The sequence below is a fragment of the Gymnodraco acuticeps genome, unplaced genomic scaffold (assembly GCF_902827175.1).
Source record: "Gymnodraco acuticeps unplaced genomic scaffold, fGymAcu1.1, whole genome shotgun sequence".
Classification (NCBI taxonomy): Eukaryota; Metazoa; Chordata; class Actinopteri; order Perciformes; family Bathydraconidae; genus Gymnodraco; species Gymnodraco acuticeps.
Window position 1 is genome coordinate 29,641 of NW_022990058.1, and position 17,652 is coordinate 47,292.

Sequence of the window (17,652 nt, forward strand, 5' to 3'; positions counted from 1 at the left end):
GCTTTTCACTGTGTGTGTACTTTTGATTAAATCAGCCAGACATCCTCCAATAACAGAGGAAGCTGCTGTGTCCTGGTTGGACAGACAGAGAATGGGAGAAGAAAAAGCTAAACACTGCAGTACAGTCAACCTCTCAGGCTCTGGCCTCAGCTTCACCGGACTCGAAACATCCTTTGGGTGTGATGAGACGTCAGTTGAACAGTTTAGTCGTGTCACATGTGCTATGATGGATTGTGCTGAAGTGGCAAGCTTGTCAAATTTGACAAAACACCCCATCTGAAATAGCTGTGGAGAGGAGGTTTAAAGATTTAGGATCAAGGCTGGATCATTCATCTGTTCAGGACTACAAAGACGGGAAACTGCAGAAAGACAAGTGATGCAGTTTTGATCGTCTCTGCTGGAACTGCAGTATAAATGCGAATGTGTAGTTTCTTAGACAGTAATGTGCTGTTTGCTAAATGACTGTACAATTATGGAGAATGGAGACTGCACCACATGCACAAGACTGAAAGCAGAAATCTAACATGTGATTACACGCCCAGGCTGAGAGTGAAAAGTATAAAAGTGTTTCTGTGTGTGTTTATATTACACATTCAAACCATGCATGTGCTCTCATAACCTTGATGACTGTCAGCTGTTTGCCTCTCAATAACCCAGCTTTGTTTTCTCTCTTGTTTATTAACTGTTGATCTCTCCCTCCCTCCTGCCCTCCCTTTCTTCCTCTGAGTGTGTAACTCTAGCGTCTGCAGGGGACCTTCTGTTCTTCATTTAGAGCCTCAGAGGCCTTGCTCTCTGCTGAAAACGTATACCTGGAGCCAGATAGTCAACGCAGCCTGTAAATTACGACTTTGTACACAGAGTACAACATTTTATAATTTTAATTATATCCATTACTCTAAGTGACATACTGTTAAGTGTGTCTTTGCACGAGTGGATTAAAAAATGAAAGACACTAGTGCACTTCCATCAGCCTTCATAAAAGATATTCTGTATCTGCGGGTGAGACCACAAATACAGATTTGTTTGTTTTATCAGGATTTGGTGTAAAGCAGCTCACTACATTGTGAATAACGGGCATCTTAATGTCATAAAAAAAATAACGGAGAGTGCAACAGGGTTTGTCTTTTTCTTTTGGCTCTTATGTTCTGTTATGTTAAGGCAATCTAAAATACAGAAATGTAACAGACATGGCTCTCATTCACACCGCAAGACTCAAGGAGCCGAGATCATAGCTGAGACAGAAGAATGGGGCATTGTACTTTACTGTGCAAGAGGATGAGGGATAAACAGGAGAAGATGGAAAGTGAGATATGTGGCGATAGACACCAAGTTGGAGAAGGAGAGAACATTGTGGTCCGGGAAGTCACTTTGTCAACAAGGTTGGCAGGACGACAGCTTCAGTGGCTTTAGTTCCCAAAAGATCTGTCGATGTGCTCCAGCTCTCTGTTTCTGTCTTCCAGCCACATCCTATTGGACCTAAATACACGTGAACTGCTCCTTTTCTCATGTTTAACTGATCGGCTTAAAGACTTTCTAAGAACAATCGCTTTATTGTGCCTCAAAGTGAGCTTGTTTTACTCTGTGCCTTAGATAAGCATGTTCCTCCCCTTTTTTTACCATCTACCCTACTGCTAACCCAAATAAGGTGCAGCCCCAGTCTTCTCATGAACACATATGTTCACCCCCCAATTACTGTACACACTCCTACACATTTGTAGGCCCCAACTGAGGCCCCCCCCCGCACCCCCCCACAGTCAGAGTGACTTTATGTGTTTTTGCTGAGCGGCTGGTGGTGGATGTTTATGTTGGAAATCATCTGGTGATAGGAAACCTGCGTGATGTTTATATTTTCTTTCCTAATGGGCCCCTTAGGTTCACACTGTGTCACCAGATATTTTAACTTTCTCTCAGTGACCCCCGTGCTGCAGTCCCAAGATTTGACCCCTCTGTGTCCCAAATCAAAACACACTCACATTGTTTCTACATTACCTGACTAAAGGCTCCACCTGCAAGCCCCAGACTGAGACTAGGTTAAGCTTTTCTCCATTTCCTCAAAGGTGTCACTTACTTGAATGAATTGACAGATATAGGCCGGTGTTTGGAGCAGATCTGGAAACAACCGTCATGTATTGACCTTTTACATAATGATTCTTTCCATTACTGTATAAATTACATACAAACACATCACTGTTATTCTCCTAATCAAAGGTGAGAAGTGAAAGAGAAAGACAGGTTTTGGGACAATAACATGATAGCACTGACTGAAGTAAACTACATGATAGAGATATTTTTCTGTAGACCCTGCCTACAGAAATATTGAGTGGCTGTATGCCATGATTATGCATGTACATGTATTTGGGAATCTGTCCATCTTAGTTTGTCCAACTTTGCAGCCTATTTGTGATACGAGTGCCCCTTTTGTGGATAGAGGACCAGTCCCTGAGCATCCGAGAGACAGGAGAAGGCATTTGGGGGGATCTTCTCCACCTCCAGCAGATTGTTTTCCAAGTGGATGGAAGCCAAGGTGGAGCCAGCATTACCAGGGTGGCACACTCCCCACTTCCTCACCAGCCTGCAACCACAACATACGTACTTTAAAGTTTTTACATAGGACTTTCCTTCCACGCTTGGTGATTTTGTTAGTCTCCCCATATAAAATGCACAATAAGTCTTTTGAGTTCTACAAGAGCCTTTGTGTTACTACATTAGATCAAAGGGGACACAGGGTCTTGTAAAGTTAGCAGACAGAAAGAAATATTTTTGGCAACAATAGTCATTGTCTTCATCTTTATGCTGATGAAGATGTCAAACTGTTGGCTTGAATAAATGACACTGAATGTGCCATGATATCTTTCTTTGCTTTTTGCCAAGCTCCTTAGAGTCTTTTCCAAAGGGAGCTGCATAAGCAGAGCTAATGTTGTTAGGACAGGATTGGGGAACAAACAAGCATTTGGCTTATCCCTGCATTGTGACAAACACATTAGACTCATTCAAATGTATACAAAATGTGACTCTACCTGATTTGGTTGTTGTCTAGTTTCAGCAACTTCAGGTTCTTAAACTGGCGAATGCAGCGAGGGATTTGACTCAGATGGTTGTTGTCCAGCAGGAGCTCACCCAGTGAGCGGTACGCTCCAACAAGAGAGACCCGCTCTAAGCCCTCATTGCTCAAGGCATTGTGAGATAGACGGAGGGACTGTAGGCTCGACCGCATGTGACGGAAGGTGAAGGCGGTGATGTGACTGATGTTGTTGTGTTGGAGGGACAGTTTCTGGAGACGGCGTGGCAGATTCATCGGGACAGAGGTGAACCGGTTGTAGGACAGGTCCAAGGACTCCAGGGTGCTGAGAGAAAAACACAAGGATCATGAATTTCTGTGAGATATCTACAAGAAGACCGTCACATTAAAATGATAATTATAATGTCAGTCTGTTGGACTTTTGCTTAGTCCACTTCTTAGGTCTCGACTGAAATATCTCAACAACTGGGTTATCTTGAAATTGTTGACATACTAGATATTCATGTTTCGCAGAAGTTAGGTCCCAGCTTTGGATTGACCAAACATGTGGTTCATTCATGGTCCCCTGATGATGTATCCTGTAGACTTTGTTGATCCCCAAGTTTTCTTTCAGAGCCACCATGATGTAGACATTTGTGAAGGGATTGCCATGCCATTTTTGTGAAGCACTTTGTTATATCATTAAGAAAAAGTGATATACAAATAAACATTTAAATGTGTCCAACATTCACATCAACCTCTGCTTTACATTGTGTTAAGTGCTGAGCAACACATTTTCACATGCCGAAACGCTAAACTAAGATTGTGATCATGGGTATCATTTCACCTGCTTAACATCAGGAGCATGTTTTACAAGACTCTAGACTTGATATGATAATGGAGGCCCACTTCCACTCTTATTCCACGGCGTTTAACTGCAGGCTTCACATTGTATAGTTACAGGACTCCTGCATAGCGCTGTAGGGGGGAGAAAGGGAGTCAGGATTGCAGAGTGGGAGGCAAGGCTGCCGGGGAATCCTGGGGGGCAACAGGGGGGGAAATAATGGGCTCTGGGGGGTACAATGTGAGAGAATGTGGTCATTTGAGGGGGAATTTGTGGCTGAGAGGTGCAGAAGGGGTATGAAAATGTTGGTTTGCGGGAAAGAGAATGAAAGACTGTATTAAAACAGGACCAGATTTCGAGGGGAAGATGCAGTACAGGGGTTCAGTGTTTTTGCAGAAAGATCCAACACAGCTGTTGTGAGTTTACAGCACGGCTCACTGCAGGATAGGAACCTCATTTCCTGTTCTTCTGCCATTCATAGACCACACTGAACAGCCAATGGTCTCAGAACACTCTGAGGTGGCCAGCCAATGACTACACAGAGAAATGAAATGGGGACCAATGAGGAGAGAGAGAGTGAAGGGTAATGGATGAGGAAGACGCTTGGACTGGCATCTGTCTGATATTTTGGTGCCTCAGCATTTCTGCTCCTCGTAAAGGTGACTTACAGTAAGACCCTTGCATTAACTTGGCTCCCTTGAACTTTACAGCTCCCAAGTTACATTAATCACTGCTGTTTTTGTGGGGATTTTATTTTCATGAGATGGATGGCGTGTGTCAATGAGAAGGGGGTTAAAATCCCTAAATCAATCAAAATGTTGGTACATGAAGCAACTTCTGATCATTTGTCAGTATCACAGGAAAGGTCATGGTTAGCATGAGGCCCTCAGTAGTCAAACAACCATAGACCTTATGAAACCTGACCGTGTTTACATGGTTTTCTGCTTAACAGCGGTGTAATAAGGAGTCACGTTAAAACCACTATAAATGTTTTACTGAAAACAAACAGGGAGCAAAGTGACAGATTTAACTCAAAATACACAAGCCAACGCTCACTGAACACCTGGGAGGCTTTCTGATTAACCTATACGCATTTTGTCACTCATGGATTGCTGTAAAATGTGGTTTCTGCTTGATATTTGAACCCTGAAGATATATCACTATACAAGCTTCTCAGTACCAGTTCAGACCAGCTGTGTGCTGCCGATTTATTTTCTAAATCTAGCCAGGAAGCTCAACAGCAGTATACTGCTACTTAGCTCCACATGGTATTAATGAGCAGAGGGACACACACCACCCACTGGCACCTATGTACGCACACACACACACCAACATACATACACACACACACCTCCTTGCGCATGCAAAATAATTGAAGAAAATAACCCTAATGCTTCCAGACACAGCGATACGCCAATATTATGTTTATAAAATGTGTCAATTTAAAAAGGCTAATTCAAAAACAATACGTGTCCCTATTTGCTATTATATACTAGCAAATAAGTGTGTCCCTGTTTGCTAGTATATATTATATACTAGCAAATAGGGACACACATGCACTCTGTCTACAAGAATACAACATGACTTCACTTCTAAAACATTTACAGAGAGGCACGAACCAATTACACATAACCAAATGGTTGTGGATCAATGTTTTTCTGAAAAGCATGGCCAGGAGTAATCAAGCTGTCCTCTGCTCCTCCTCAGGTTATTGGGTTCTAATGGGAACCAGCACAATAAAGAAGCAGGAGTACACTACTTATTTACACACTTCCATCTGAGTCCAACCTGCCAGCACTACACAAGCCGGATTACGCACTTTGGCAACCTATCTAGAGAAGGTAATGTATCCGGCAGAGTAACTGTGCCATGCAGGATAAAGAGAACAAGGCTTTGAAAATAAAGAATTGATGGATGGATGATAGCCGACATGCCTTCAGCTACATCAAGTCATTATAGCGCAGGCTTCTGTGTGCACCTAATTATGAACATACTGGTAAACTGATACATACAGTACACCAAAAAGAACATATGGATTTATTTAAACAGAAAACTACCTTAATGATTTACTGCATTGGAACACAATGAGGACTGCCCATCCAACAGTATTTGTATGTGGTCTACTTACTTTTTCAGACTGAAAACTCTGCCATGTTGTTTGTAACCAAAGAAGAACCAATTTAAAGTAATACAAAACCTAAATCAAACTCAAAAGGTTTTCACTTTAGATAGTTTTCTTGTTTTTAGTGGTTGTGTGTGATTGTGAGCTTATTGTTTCTCTATTTGTCCAACCTTTTTAAGAATCCAATTTGTGATGGTGCGAAGATAAAATAGCTTTGGTTACGAGTCCTGTCAAGTTTATAACATAACAAGCATCTTTGTGGCCAGAACCTGTGCTTACATGTATCATCAGCGATGATACATGTGCGCAAAGGTCTTCGCAGTCAAAATCACAGAACTAATAGAAACATAACTAACAGTTGAAGTTATCATCTGATCAGCCAGCAACACAATCTGTTTTAACTCAAAATAAAATTAGATAAGACATCACCTCTGTGTCACTTTTTAATTAATACTGTGGTCAAGTTTTACTAGATAACTTTAAAGCTGATGACACATTTACAAGTCTATTATATTGAGCTATAGAACATCATAAAGTATTACGTCATTTAAGCAGACAATCAACATTGTGAAAATCTTACCAATAAAAATGTTTGACAGCGTTAATAAAAACTGCAATTGAAAACATATTACCCATGACGTAACCTTTTTGGAAAAATGTTGTGCAGCTTTCATGAGAGGAAGAAATTGAAAACATGCTTTGGTTCTGTCAGTGAAGATGTGGAGTTGGAGTGAGGCTGTCACCTGGCAGCAGGGAGGTGATGACTGGTACATTTTGATTGACTTGAGGAGAAGATATGGAGGCATTTGAGACTGTGATTTGAGCCGACAGGTTCATAAAGAGCCGGGAGAAGGTGGCAAACAGCCTTATCTGTGTCTGCGTCTGTGTGTGTGTTTTTACATGTGCTAGTTGTTCCCTAAAGGTGGCATCATAGAGTACAGATATATTATCAGCAAAACGTACTTAAAGTATTAAAACCGAAAGTACTCTTCTTACTATCAAAATGGTCCGCGAGAGCTAAATTAACGTATATTGTGAGATGTAATGATTATTAATAACTTTTTGATATGTAATTAATATTTCCATGTTGTAGTCTATCGAGTGTCTATGCACTATTATATATTATATCTGCAAACATATTGATTTGATATTCAATCTGTTCACACATTTTTTAATTTTTAAAAAAAAAGCAAGTGCATATTCTTACACAATGGTCACACACTGGAAGCCTTTGTAAACACACAGAGGAACACAAAATTAAGACAGAACTGGGATTCATTTACTGAGTTTAAAAAAAGGGATCTCAGAAATAGAAAATCGGAACACTTCTGCTTTAATAAATGCATTCAAACCCAGTACTGACCATAGATGAGATATGTTTAATAGGCAGATAATGAGCAGAGATGCTGACAGTCAGCCCATCCTGCCTGAAACTAATCCCAGGTACAAACTGCACTCTCCAGATCAACATCAGGCAACCTCCACGGGTACCTCCGAGGCTGCACGGGTCCAATCCCTGAACCTCATCAGGAGGCAACAATAACACTCAGTGAGTGTGTGACATGGAACAGAGGCGCCCCACTAACCAGAACCAGCACACTGCAGTTTATTTTATCTTTAACAATTTACTTCTCATTGCGTCTTTATCGCTCTCTGTATATTTATCTTCGCACTTCTACAGAGCTGAATATATTCTCCACAAGCTTTTGTAATCATTATGTGTACATAATGAAATAGTATCCAACCACGGGAGGAATATGGTTTAATGCCACTCAGGTAATGACCGTTGCCCTTTAAAGTTTCTGCTCCTGCTGTGTCATTGGAGTTCAGGTCAAGTTACATGTGTTCCAACTCACTTGTCTCTGCTCAGGGAAGCTTTTTAAATTAATGACCAGCTCTTAAGCCTGCAGAGCCAATGGTAGGACTAATGAGGTCAAATGTCAGATGTCAAATACATTCGAGTCACAAGTCAAGCGAAGGTTCAGAGTGCTGCCTAGTCACGTCATCTCTCTGGTATGGTTTTTTACTGTATCCATTTGTGTTCCAGATCTCGTTCTTTCTTCAGCTAAACTTCCTCTAAATATATTCTCCCAATTTCACATTTTCTCTCTTAAATAAATCTTCCAGTCTGCACAAGTCTCTCCAGTTCCTGTCTTTCTTTAACAATTTTCTTTTTTCACTCACTTTTCCCTGAAGCTCCCACTGTGGTTCACAAGGATCCCAGGGAGCAAGGAGAAAAGCCCACAGGAATTCACTATATTTAAACAACAGACACACACACCACCATAGACACACATTGAGACATACATACACAAACAGACACACAGTTGCCCTCAAGCTCTCCCTCACACGCCTGCTCATCCGAGTACACAAGGTCAGCTATCATAACTTCTGTGATGTGTGTGTGTGTGTGTGTGTGTGTGTGTGTGTGTGTGTGTGTGTGTGTGTGTGTGTGTGTGTGTGTGTGTGTGTGTGTGTGTGTGTGTGTGAACCCAGTCAAAACCTCAGCCACATAAATCATAAGTACTGATCATGATCATTTTTACATCCCAAGTTGTAGGAATTTAAATAACTGATATACTTTAATGATCTAACCAGTGTAAAAAACGCAGATACCCCTTGGCTTAAATCTGTTGTAGCCTATTTTGTATTTTATTGTAGGACAATAGTACAATGCTGAAGCTGTTTGTTTGTCGGTTTTCCACAGTCTTGCAGACTACTTATTGTCATTACCTGTTTTTTGTGTAGCGTTGTTTTCTCTTTGATGTAGCAGTGTGTAATCTACTTTATTTGTTTAATTATATATATATATCTAGATGATCTCTGAGTGTGGGGTGGAGAGGGAGGGGCAGGGGAATTATTGTAGATGTCTCCTGTACACGTGTTAAAACGTGTATAAAAATGTGATGGAAATGGTTATTTTAAATCTTTTAAATAATAAACCCATTCACTGATAACTGCTTAGACAACAACATTGATAACAAAAGAGTTATGAAGTGAATCCCAAACAACACCAGTCCACCCTCTTGTGGCTGATGGAGAAACTGCAGAGCATTATTGTTAAAAATCAAAAGCTCAGGATGGACAGACGTACTTGAGACGGGACCAGGCCTTGGTAGCGATGCCTTGCTCATGCAGCAGGTTGTGACTCATGTCCAGCACTCTCAGATGGACACAGCCTCTCAGTGCCTCCTTTGTCACCTCCTCAATCTGATTTGCATTTATCTCCAGCTCCTACAATAAAGAACACACATAATGACAAGGATGTGTCATTTGGGACAGTTATTCCTGTGTCAGTTTCTACCATGAGCACAAGTCTTAATCCCAGGTGCCTCGTTTGGCTAATCTTAACATATTTTAAGGAGGATTTACAGTTAAGTGATATTATTGCACCTGCAGAGAGGGAGGAAGGCCCAGAGGAAGGGAACGGAAGCGGTTGTTGTCCAACTGGAGGTCCAGAAGTCTCTGTAGTGGCCGGAAAGTAAGCGGCGACACACTGCCTTCATGGAGGATGTTTTCCTCCAGCTCCAGAATCAACAGGTTTGTCAAACCTAGAGAGGAATATTAAGTTATATTATTGTCATCAAATATGTTCCTGTTCCATTAAAAGAGACACAAAAACCAATCCTATACCTTTGAAACAGTGAGGGGTGAGTGTACTGAGCTGGTTGTTGTTGATCCTGAGCTGCTCCAGAGATGGAGGCAGCACTGGGATCCTGGTTAGCTTGTTGCCATCTAGGTTCAGCTTCTTCAGAAAGGTCAAGTCCTGCATGACACGCAGCAACAACAAAAAAGGGGTCAGAAAGATACAACAAACAAAATATATATTTGTCTTCAAAATCCATAATTTTCTATCCCGATTTGCCGAGAAGGACACAATCCCAGAGTTCACAGAAACAGACCAAATCTGTGAGTCTCTTTTATGTCATCTATCATGTTGTATTTTTAGTAAAGCCGCTCTCTGCGGTTCCTCAGTGAAAGCCACTGTGGTAGATGTGTGTCAACTAAAAGCAGTGGACTGAATCTTTTTGCAGCATCCCTCAAGCCAGTCCATCAGTCCTCTGTCATTACTGTTACGTGAGCAGAAAAATCAAGAAGAAAAAAAGATTGCATCCAAAAATAATTTGCTTTTATTCTCCACATTATTGGCTGCAGCTATTTCCCAACAGGTCTGTCCAGCCAATGCTGTGAGAGTGCGCTGATGTTAGCGTGAGATGATTGGTCAGAGTGTGGTGGGCTGCCTCGGTGTGGTCAGGATCTGAGCTCGGCCTGTGGTCATTTAGAGGTTAGACCCGAGGTTATTCTTAGAAAAGGATTAATGCCATTTTCCGTGCTCTTTTATTACTGTAATGATACAGGATACAGGATACAGCCTGCTTTTTATTTTAATTAGATGCAAAGTTACGTTTTTAACTGTTTTGTTACTCAGAAAGTCATTCATTCACGTTTAGCAAAATGCAGATTGTCCACAAGAGGGAGCTTTTTGTGTCATTATCAGAACAATTCTACCTTTACCACCTGTGAAAGGAAAATAATTGCTGCAGAGCTTTACTGCAGCGGCCATTCTTTTAATACTGTGTTTTTCTGCTTTATATCCATGTTGGTGGTTCACATTAAATACATGTTCACTTCTGTGTCTAAAATAATGTTGATTTAATCTGTGAATCTAACCCCTAGTGGAAATGTCAAAAAGTAAAAACTGCAGTTCCGCTTAAAATATAGCTTTTAAAATATAATTAAAGCTATTTGTAAATACAAATGTGACATTTATTTTCCCTATCTTGGCATAAAATAAACTTTTTCAGGCACTTGGCAATCAGAAAAGTGTTGATTGATTTGATATATTGCTTCATGAAGAAAACTAAAACACGAACTGAGTACCTACATTGAACATGACTGGTTGGCTATGCCCATAGGCTATGCCGCTCCTATTTTTTAAATGTGTAACACTCCCTTAGTTGAAGACAGTAAGTATGTTCATTCAATGGAAAAACTACAGTTGTAACACTCACATAGCAGAAGGTAAAGCAGGCTGGACTGGTGCTTCAGGTCTGAGACTGATAGCACTGCAGAAGTATTAAAGTTTGATGGATGGATCTGGTTGTGGCGGCATCAATTTGACACAAAACTATAACTCATACAATTCAGAAAATAGCTGTTAAGCAAGAGCAGGTATCGCCCAGTAGCACCATAATGTAGCAAGTGAGATTTTTGTATTCAAGCATGATTAGACATACACGCTTTATAGATGTGTTGGCAGATGAGTATAAGACTGGATTGTGGAAAATGACAGTGAATAAGAGAGGTGTTACTCACAGACAGCGGGTTACTGCTCAACGACTCATCATCCAGTTTGTTTTTACTCAGGTCCAGCGTGTCCAGGTTTGGCACGCCAGAGAAATCTTGTGGGGTGATGATTCTGATGTTGTTCTCTTTAAAGACAAATCACATAGTAAGATATATGATGTGGCACATGTAGTGGTTGTATACGACATAGCATCTCACACTCAATTCTCTCACAGGTCATGTCATGTAGATTAATCTGTGCACAAACTTTTGTTTTGATGTATTTTAAATAACTTTTATAGCTTTTATTTTAAACTTAATTATTTGTTTCTTGCTAAATCATTTGTATTACTGATTGGACAAGTGATTTTTCAAAAGATAAAATAAAATGGCTAATGGCATCAACGTTGTACTTAGAGCAACTGGACTACTTAATAAATAATATTACTTAATAATTAACCATTTCATATGTGATCAATATCACAGCTCTTCTATTCTGTACCATCCATCAAAAACACATACACACACAGACACACACAGACACACACACCCACACACACACCTGCCATGTCCAGATTGGTGGCCAGCAGGTTGTGGATGATTGGCAGGTGAGTCATGCCGACGCCCCTGCAGCTGATTTCTCTGTCAGCAGTCTGACACTCTCTAAGAGGAGACTCTGTAAAAGTGGAGTATGTTTCTGTTTGATTGCTGGGGATCTCCGTTGCCTCTTCTTCTTCCTCCTCCTCCTCTTCTTCCTCCTCCTCTTCTTCTTCCTCCTCCTCCTCCTCTTCTTCTTCTTCCTGATGCAGAAGATTTAAGAAAGAAATTACAGCAAGAAAACTATTTTCATGGATTATTCAAAGGGAAAAAGCAAAACAATATAATTAATACAAAATCAAACCTCCTCATCATCATCGTCATCATCGTCATCATCGTCATCATCATCATCATCGTCATCATCTTCTTCTTCCTCCTCTTCTTCTTCCTCCTCCTCCTCCTCCTCCTCTCCCTCTCCTGCATTCCCTTGATCCATCAGTCGTTGCTTCTCATCATGGAGCTCCTTCAGTTCAGTCATGAGGGTGCTGGTCTCCTTCTCTCCTTTCCCGCGCTTCTTCCAGCCCGTCAGAGGCTCCCCCAGCCCTGCCTGCAATTACTCAAGTCACTCAAATGATTCAACAAAGGAGCAAAGCAGCATACAATAGAGGTGTAATATGTTTAAACAAACTGCCCACATGGAAGATATACATTATTTTTTATTTTACCTTTATTTAACCAGGATAATAATGTGTCAATACTAGTAAAGTTTCATACTATTCTATAGGCACTGGCTTCCACTGCGTTTGCATGCTTCCTCATCCACCAGACACCTCTCCTTTGTCTGGCCTCCAGCGTCCTAAAATCGGCTCCTTGATGCTCCCTCTGCTGCCCTGCCTCCATCTGGAGATGCTCAATCCCATTCTCCTCTTCACCAGTCATAAAGCAGACCAAACAAACAAATTCAAGACATAAGAAAAATAAATTCACTCTACAATCTATGGTAAATAATGTCAAGCTATTTTAGTTTTTAAAACATGTATTAGTCAGATCATGCAGACATAAACAGGCAGCTCTTGAAAGAATCAAAAATAAACGTACCTGCCGGGAGAGTTCGACTCGAAGCATATGTATCTAGTGAGGTCACTCTATCAACTTCTGTTTGTTGAACGGCTGCCGTTTCTAATTCATGTGACTCAGAAGAGGTTTCCAAGTATAAATCCATGTTGTGTAAAGAGTTGTGTCCACAAAAAACTGTGCCACACAGACAAATGAACGTGATCCATATCGCTGGCATCTGCATTGTTAAAAGTTTACTCAGTTTGAGCTCTTGTAGAAATAAGTCCAAAACTTTAAAATCTTCAAGACTGAAGTCCAGAGAAAGGAGAGACGGTATTGCCAAAGGAAAGAAACTGTGGAAGAAATTGTTTAACAGAGACGATTTATCCCTATAACCACATGTAGCAAAAGCTGTAGTGCAGTTTCTTTAACCACATTTCACTTGCCCCCAACTCAGAGTGAATGCTTATATGAAGAGAGAGCAGGAGGAAAAGGAATATCTAAGAGGCGGAGAGGTAAAAAAAAAAAAATCTCACATTGTTAACAGAGGTCCTCGTTTCTTAGCACCATGAAAAACACAGACCCGCCCTGCTCCATCTTGTCACCTCACCCTTTCATAACTGTCTGCTAACATCAGGTGGAAAACAGATATTTGTGGAGGAGATGGAAGATAGACAGGTGGCAAAAAACAGATACTGGAATACAGTTTCATACACATGTGATAGATTCTAGTCATGTGGGTTGACACATGCATTTGTGATCCACTGTCAGCTCTAAGTCTTCTCCTGACCCGAATCAGACTTTCCTTGGGTCATTTCCAAACAAGAGACAGGGTTGGTAGACAGTTCATGCCGGAGCCAACCATGTTTGGCGAAGCTCCACTAGCATCTATGTATGAAAACAAACATGAACTCTGAGAAGTGGACAATGAACCCGTTTTACACCCTGTACAAACAATACTGTTTGTACGCACATTAACTGTGATGCATTGCTTACACATATTGTCTGCAATGTGTACATCTTCACACTCACAGCTTAGCAAAGCAGGTGCCACTGGCTGAGTGTTAAACCAAACTGGGATTTTCACTGTGGGGTGAAACCTGCAGACATACCCTCTCTATGTGGTCAGTTACAACACGAATACACACTAAATCTTTCAAAATGTGTGTGCGTTTTCATGTTCGAGTCGAGATGATGTCTAGTCATTTTATTAGGGGTTTATCATGTGTATTTATTCATGACAGTAGAATCCCAAAATATTCCAAATAGTACATTGGACAAGTTAACAGTACACGGTGAAACTCTCAGAACACAACCTGCTCTTCCAAGGTAAACAGTGATGCCTCCAAAGACTATTCATTTGGCTCTTGACAGGAGAGTGCAGTAACCACTGACCACAGTCAACCCCTCGCTTAACCTCAGTCTGACAACACCCAGGATTAATAGTTTCCATAACAGAGAATGTCGCAGAGGCCTACCATTGACATTTACATACATCATCTTATTTAGTGTCTGTTTTAGGAATTTTCCATTCTCTACAATCAGAACACACACCTACTACCTTGTTGTTGTTTCTAAAGTGTCTTTAAAAGTCTGACCTGTGCAAGTCCTTAAAACATGTATGACAGGTATCTGAATACGCCACATGTATAAAAAAAAAAAAAACAGTGATAGTAGTAAAACAAAGTAGTTTACAGCCTCAAAGCTCTGAGATTGTACTTCTGGACAGTTGTGCTTTAAGATCATTACCAAAGTTGGCTGTCCATCACACTGAGTTTTTTTTGTTGTATATTAAACCTGCTAAGCCCCAAGGTCCCTGCCGGCGGGTACTTTTTTTTTTTTTTTCACGACACTGTGTCTCAGGGGATCTTAATATTTAAGTACCTATTAATGTGTTATACCAGATTAACGGGAATAATCTCAGCTAACTGACGATACAAACCATTTTTACCAAAACAAAAGACAAGTCTCATAAGAAGCATCTAAATGACCCCTGAGCGAAAAATGCTAACCTATTACTGCACCGATAATCACTCCTAGCTCCCTTATTACTTTTCCTAGGTGCACATCCAACACATCGTTTATGATCGCAAGGAGACACAGAATCTAACGGTGCCCACCTCAACACTGAAAGATATCAACAAAAACGTACATCAAAACAAGTGGCGCTAGGTAGCCCACAACGCTAACATGTCTTACCTTGGTTTTGTCTGGTCTAAACTGGTCTTCAATGGCATTAAAACGATAAAAACGATGCTGTAGTTAATCCATAGGTTAATATCCAATGTGACTGCGTCCCCTTTGAAATGTTCTGATAATCCATAAGCAATAAAACAGCTTTTCCGTTGCTTGATATCAGAGCAGGGATATTTCTCCCCTCTGCTGAAAGCTAGCATGCGTTCTCCCCTCTGCTGAAAGCTAGCATGCGCAGAGATGCCACCTTTTTTTTAACATGAGTGTGTGCGGGACGATTTCCCTTAGAATCTATTGGCTCTAACCAGGGGTGGGGAACCTTTTTCCTCTCAAGGGCCATTTCAATTTTTTCAACATCCTCCGAGGGCCGTACAAATTATTGACCTCTGCTTAAAAATCACAGCCCATTCATTTGGCCTTTCTTTCATGCTGTGCAAAGAAAAAGCAACCTCTTAATCCAGATATCTTGCCATGACTCGCGTATTCTTTCACACACAGTGACGTCACGAGCTACTCACAATGCAACGCGCGCCATATATATATATATATAAATACGCCATTTTCCTGGAGGTGATAATATCCTGGAGGTGCTAATATAAACAGCTAGGTAAAGTATCCAGGCAGAGCGCACTAGGTTTTTTTTCTGAATTAACGACCGAAGAAATCGCTGCATGTCTTCGGATTACATCTCTGGACTTGAGGGGTGTGCTCTAGGTCGTTACCAGCGTAAACTAGAGCTGTGTGGGTTGTCCGATTGCCCTTACAGACTGCCTGCAGATGTATGGAAAAACGACTCTCGAAAGTGGCCTTCGGTCGATTTTGGCAGCATCTACGTCTATCTTCTGCAAACACCAGGTGAATACCCCACTTGTCACAATAATATTATCATGCCAATGCATATATGTGGTATTTTAGAGTTGACTAGATATTGATTAAGGCAATAGACTATGATATTCTGCTTGCACCTCGCGTGAAATGGCAGATACCGGAAGTACGGTGTCGCCCTCGGCCCAAAACCCGTATGTGTGTGTGAAAGACATTCGTGCACGGTGTGGCGTGACCACCAAAACAGAAAGATATGGACACAAGATGTGTGCAAATCATAGACTGTATATATAAATGGACGTAGGGTCCGTGACGTCACCCATAGGATTCTGCAGAGTTGCCGTGAAGCCCTTAGTAGGCGGAGTCGGCCACTAGGCTCAACGGTGTCGTCAGAGTCTAACTCCCGCCTTCTCCAAATAAGGGCAAAGAGGCGGAGCTGGAGCTGAGGCGGAGCTGAGGCGGGACCTGCTGCCAACGAGCGTGACGTTCGAGTCCTAGCTCAGGCTAAGAAGCTAAGCTAACATGCTCTCAGTATCAATCGAATGTAAAACATGATTGATGAAAGTAGTAAATCGGTCAGATTTGACCCGAAGACAACAGGAGGGTTAATGCCATATTCACTTAGTAACGCATGAACAACTTTTACAAATATTTCTATATAGTCTGTGTTGGTAAATGTCATCTAGGTTGCACATTTCCGACTGAAATACATGCATACCAAGTCACTGCGTGGCACTTTGGTTTTGATAAAACAGTGTAGTTCCACTATATAAACGTTACATTCATAATCAAACGAGACAATCTGCAAGATAATTAGCTATTTGGTATTATTCTTAATGCTTGTCATTCACACGTTAATAAAATAAAATAAGTACCGATACATAGCAGAATAATTGTGGCGGTGTTCAGCTTAATAAGCCTTGCTCAACATCATTTATTTAGCTAATACTACAGCGGGCTGCAGGCGAACCAAGTCCGCGTTACGATGCATTCCTTGATCTCCAGTTATAACGCCGGACTCCGCCGCTGGCCGAAGCTAACGGAGCCCCAGGGTGCTAGCTACGGCCGCCGGGACGCGCTAGCGAGCTAGCACCCTGCAGCCCCGTTAGCTTCGGCGGCGTGGACTCCGGCGGCCCACCCCTTTTAACATTTGCTCCCGTTTAGCATTATGGGCGTCATAGCCATATAGTATAAAAGTCTTACCCAAGGCTGAATCATAAACTAAACTGTTTATATGTATAAAGGGTTACGTCCTTAGCTGGCTAATAAGCTACACCTGCTAACGGGGTTAACATGTATAATATTATCATTTTACTCACCGAAAAAAGCTGAAAGTAGACTTCTTGGAAGATCTGTTAGTACATTCAAGCGCACAGCACGACATTTTAATGATCTGGTATTTGTAACAATATTCCCTAACAGGCACGATCACCACGAACACAGCTAAAGGATCAAGTACAGTAACTACAACTAACTAACGTTGTAGCCTCTATGGTTGTAGCCTAGCAGATTGGACAAGTTGCTGTTAGCTGACAGTGAGGCACGTATCTGTCAATCAAAGTGACCACGCCCTAATGTATGCACAAACTTTAAGACCTAATATAAATATAAAGGGTCGCGTTAGAAAACAATTCACTCACAGATCCATAATCATGAAGGTGGAATCTAACTATATCGATAATAAAATGTATGGAGCCAGGGGTAGAAACATGTTTTTTTCTGCTGTAAAATCGGGCATTTTAACATGGGGGTCTATGGAAATTGCTCCTTTCTGCAGCCATCGCCTATCGG

At 41.3% G+C, this 17,652-nt stretch overlaps 1 protein-coding gene across 1 annotated transcript; it reads right to left on the reverse strand.

The window, feature by feature from the left end:
- Positions 1-1,768: 1,768 nt before the first annotated feature.
- On the reverse strand, positions 1,769-14,553 carry si:dkey-32e6.6 (extracellular matrix protein 2). Its single transcript, XM_034216039.1, has 10 exons — positions 12,886-14,553; positions 12,562-12,713; positions 12,152-12,394; positions 11,813-12,050; positions 11,281-11,396; positions 9,598-9,730; positions 9,358-9,515; positions 9,059-9,198; positions 3,018-3,344; positions 1,769-2,572 (listed from the first exon to the last, which is right to left on the reverse strand). Exons 1-10 carry the CDS (start codon positions 13,085-13,087, stop codon positions 2,395-2,397), a joined length of 1,887 nt encoding a protein of 628 aa, XP_034071930.1. The 5' UTR covers positions 13,088-14,553; the 3' UTR covers positions 1,769-2,394.
- Positions 14,554-17,652: the final 3,099 nt, after the last annotated feature.

Excerpts from the sequence above, each read along its gene's own strand:
- si:dkey-32e6.6 (XM_034216039.1), bottom strand. The coding sequence starts at position 13,087 with ATGCAGATGCCAGCGATATGGATCACGTTCATTTGTCTGTGTGGCACA. Across the intron at positions 12,714-12,885 it reads GAGTCGAACTCTCCCGGCAG|AGGAGAATGGGATTGAGCAT; the intron begins GTACGTTTATTT and ends TGACTGGTGAAG. Across the intron at positions 9,199-9,357 it reads GCCTTCCTCCCTCTCTGCAG|GAGCTGGAGATAAATGCAAA; the intron begins GTGCAATAATAT and ends TCTTTATTGTAG.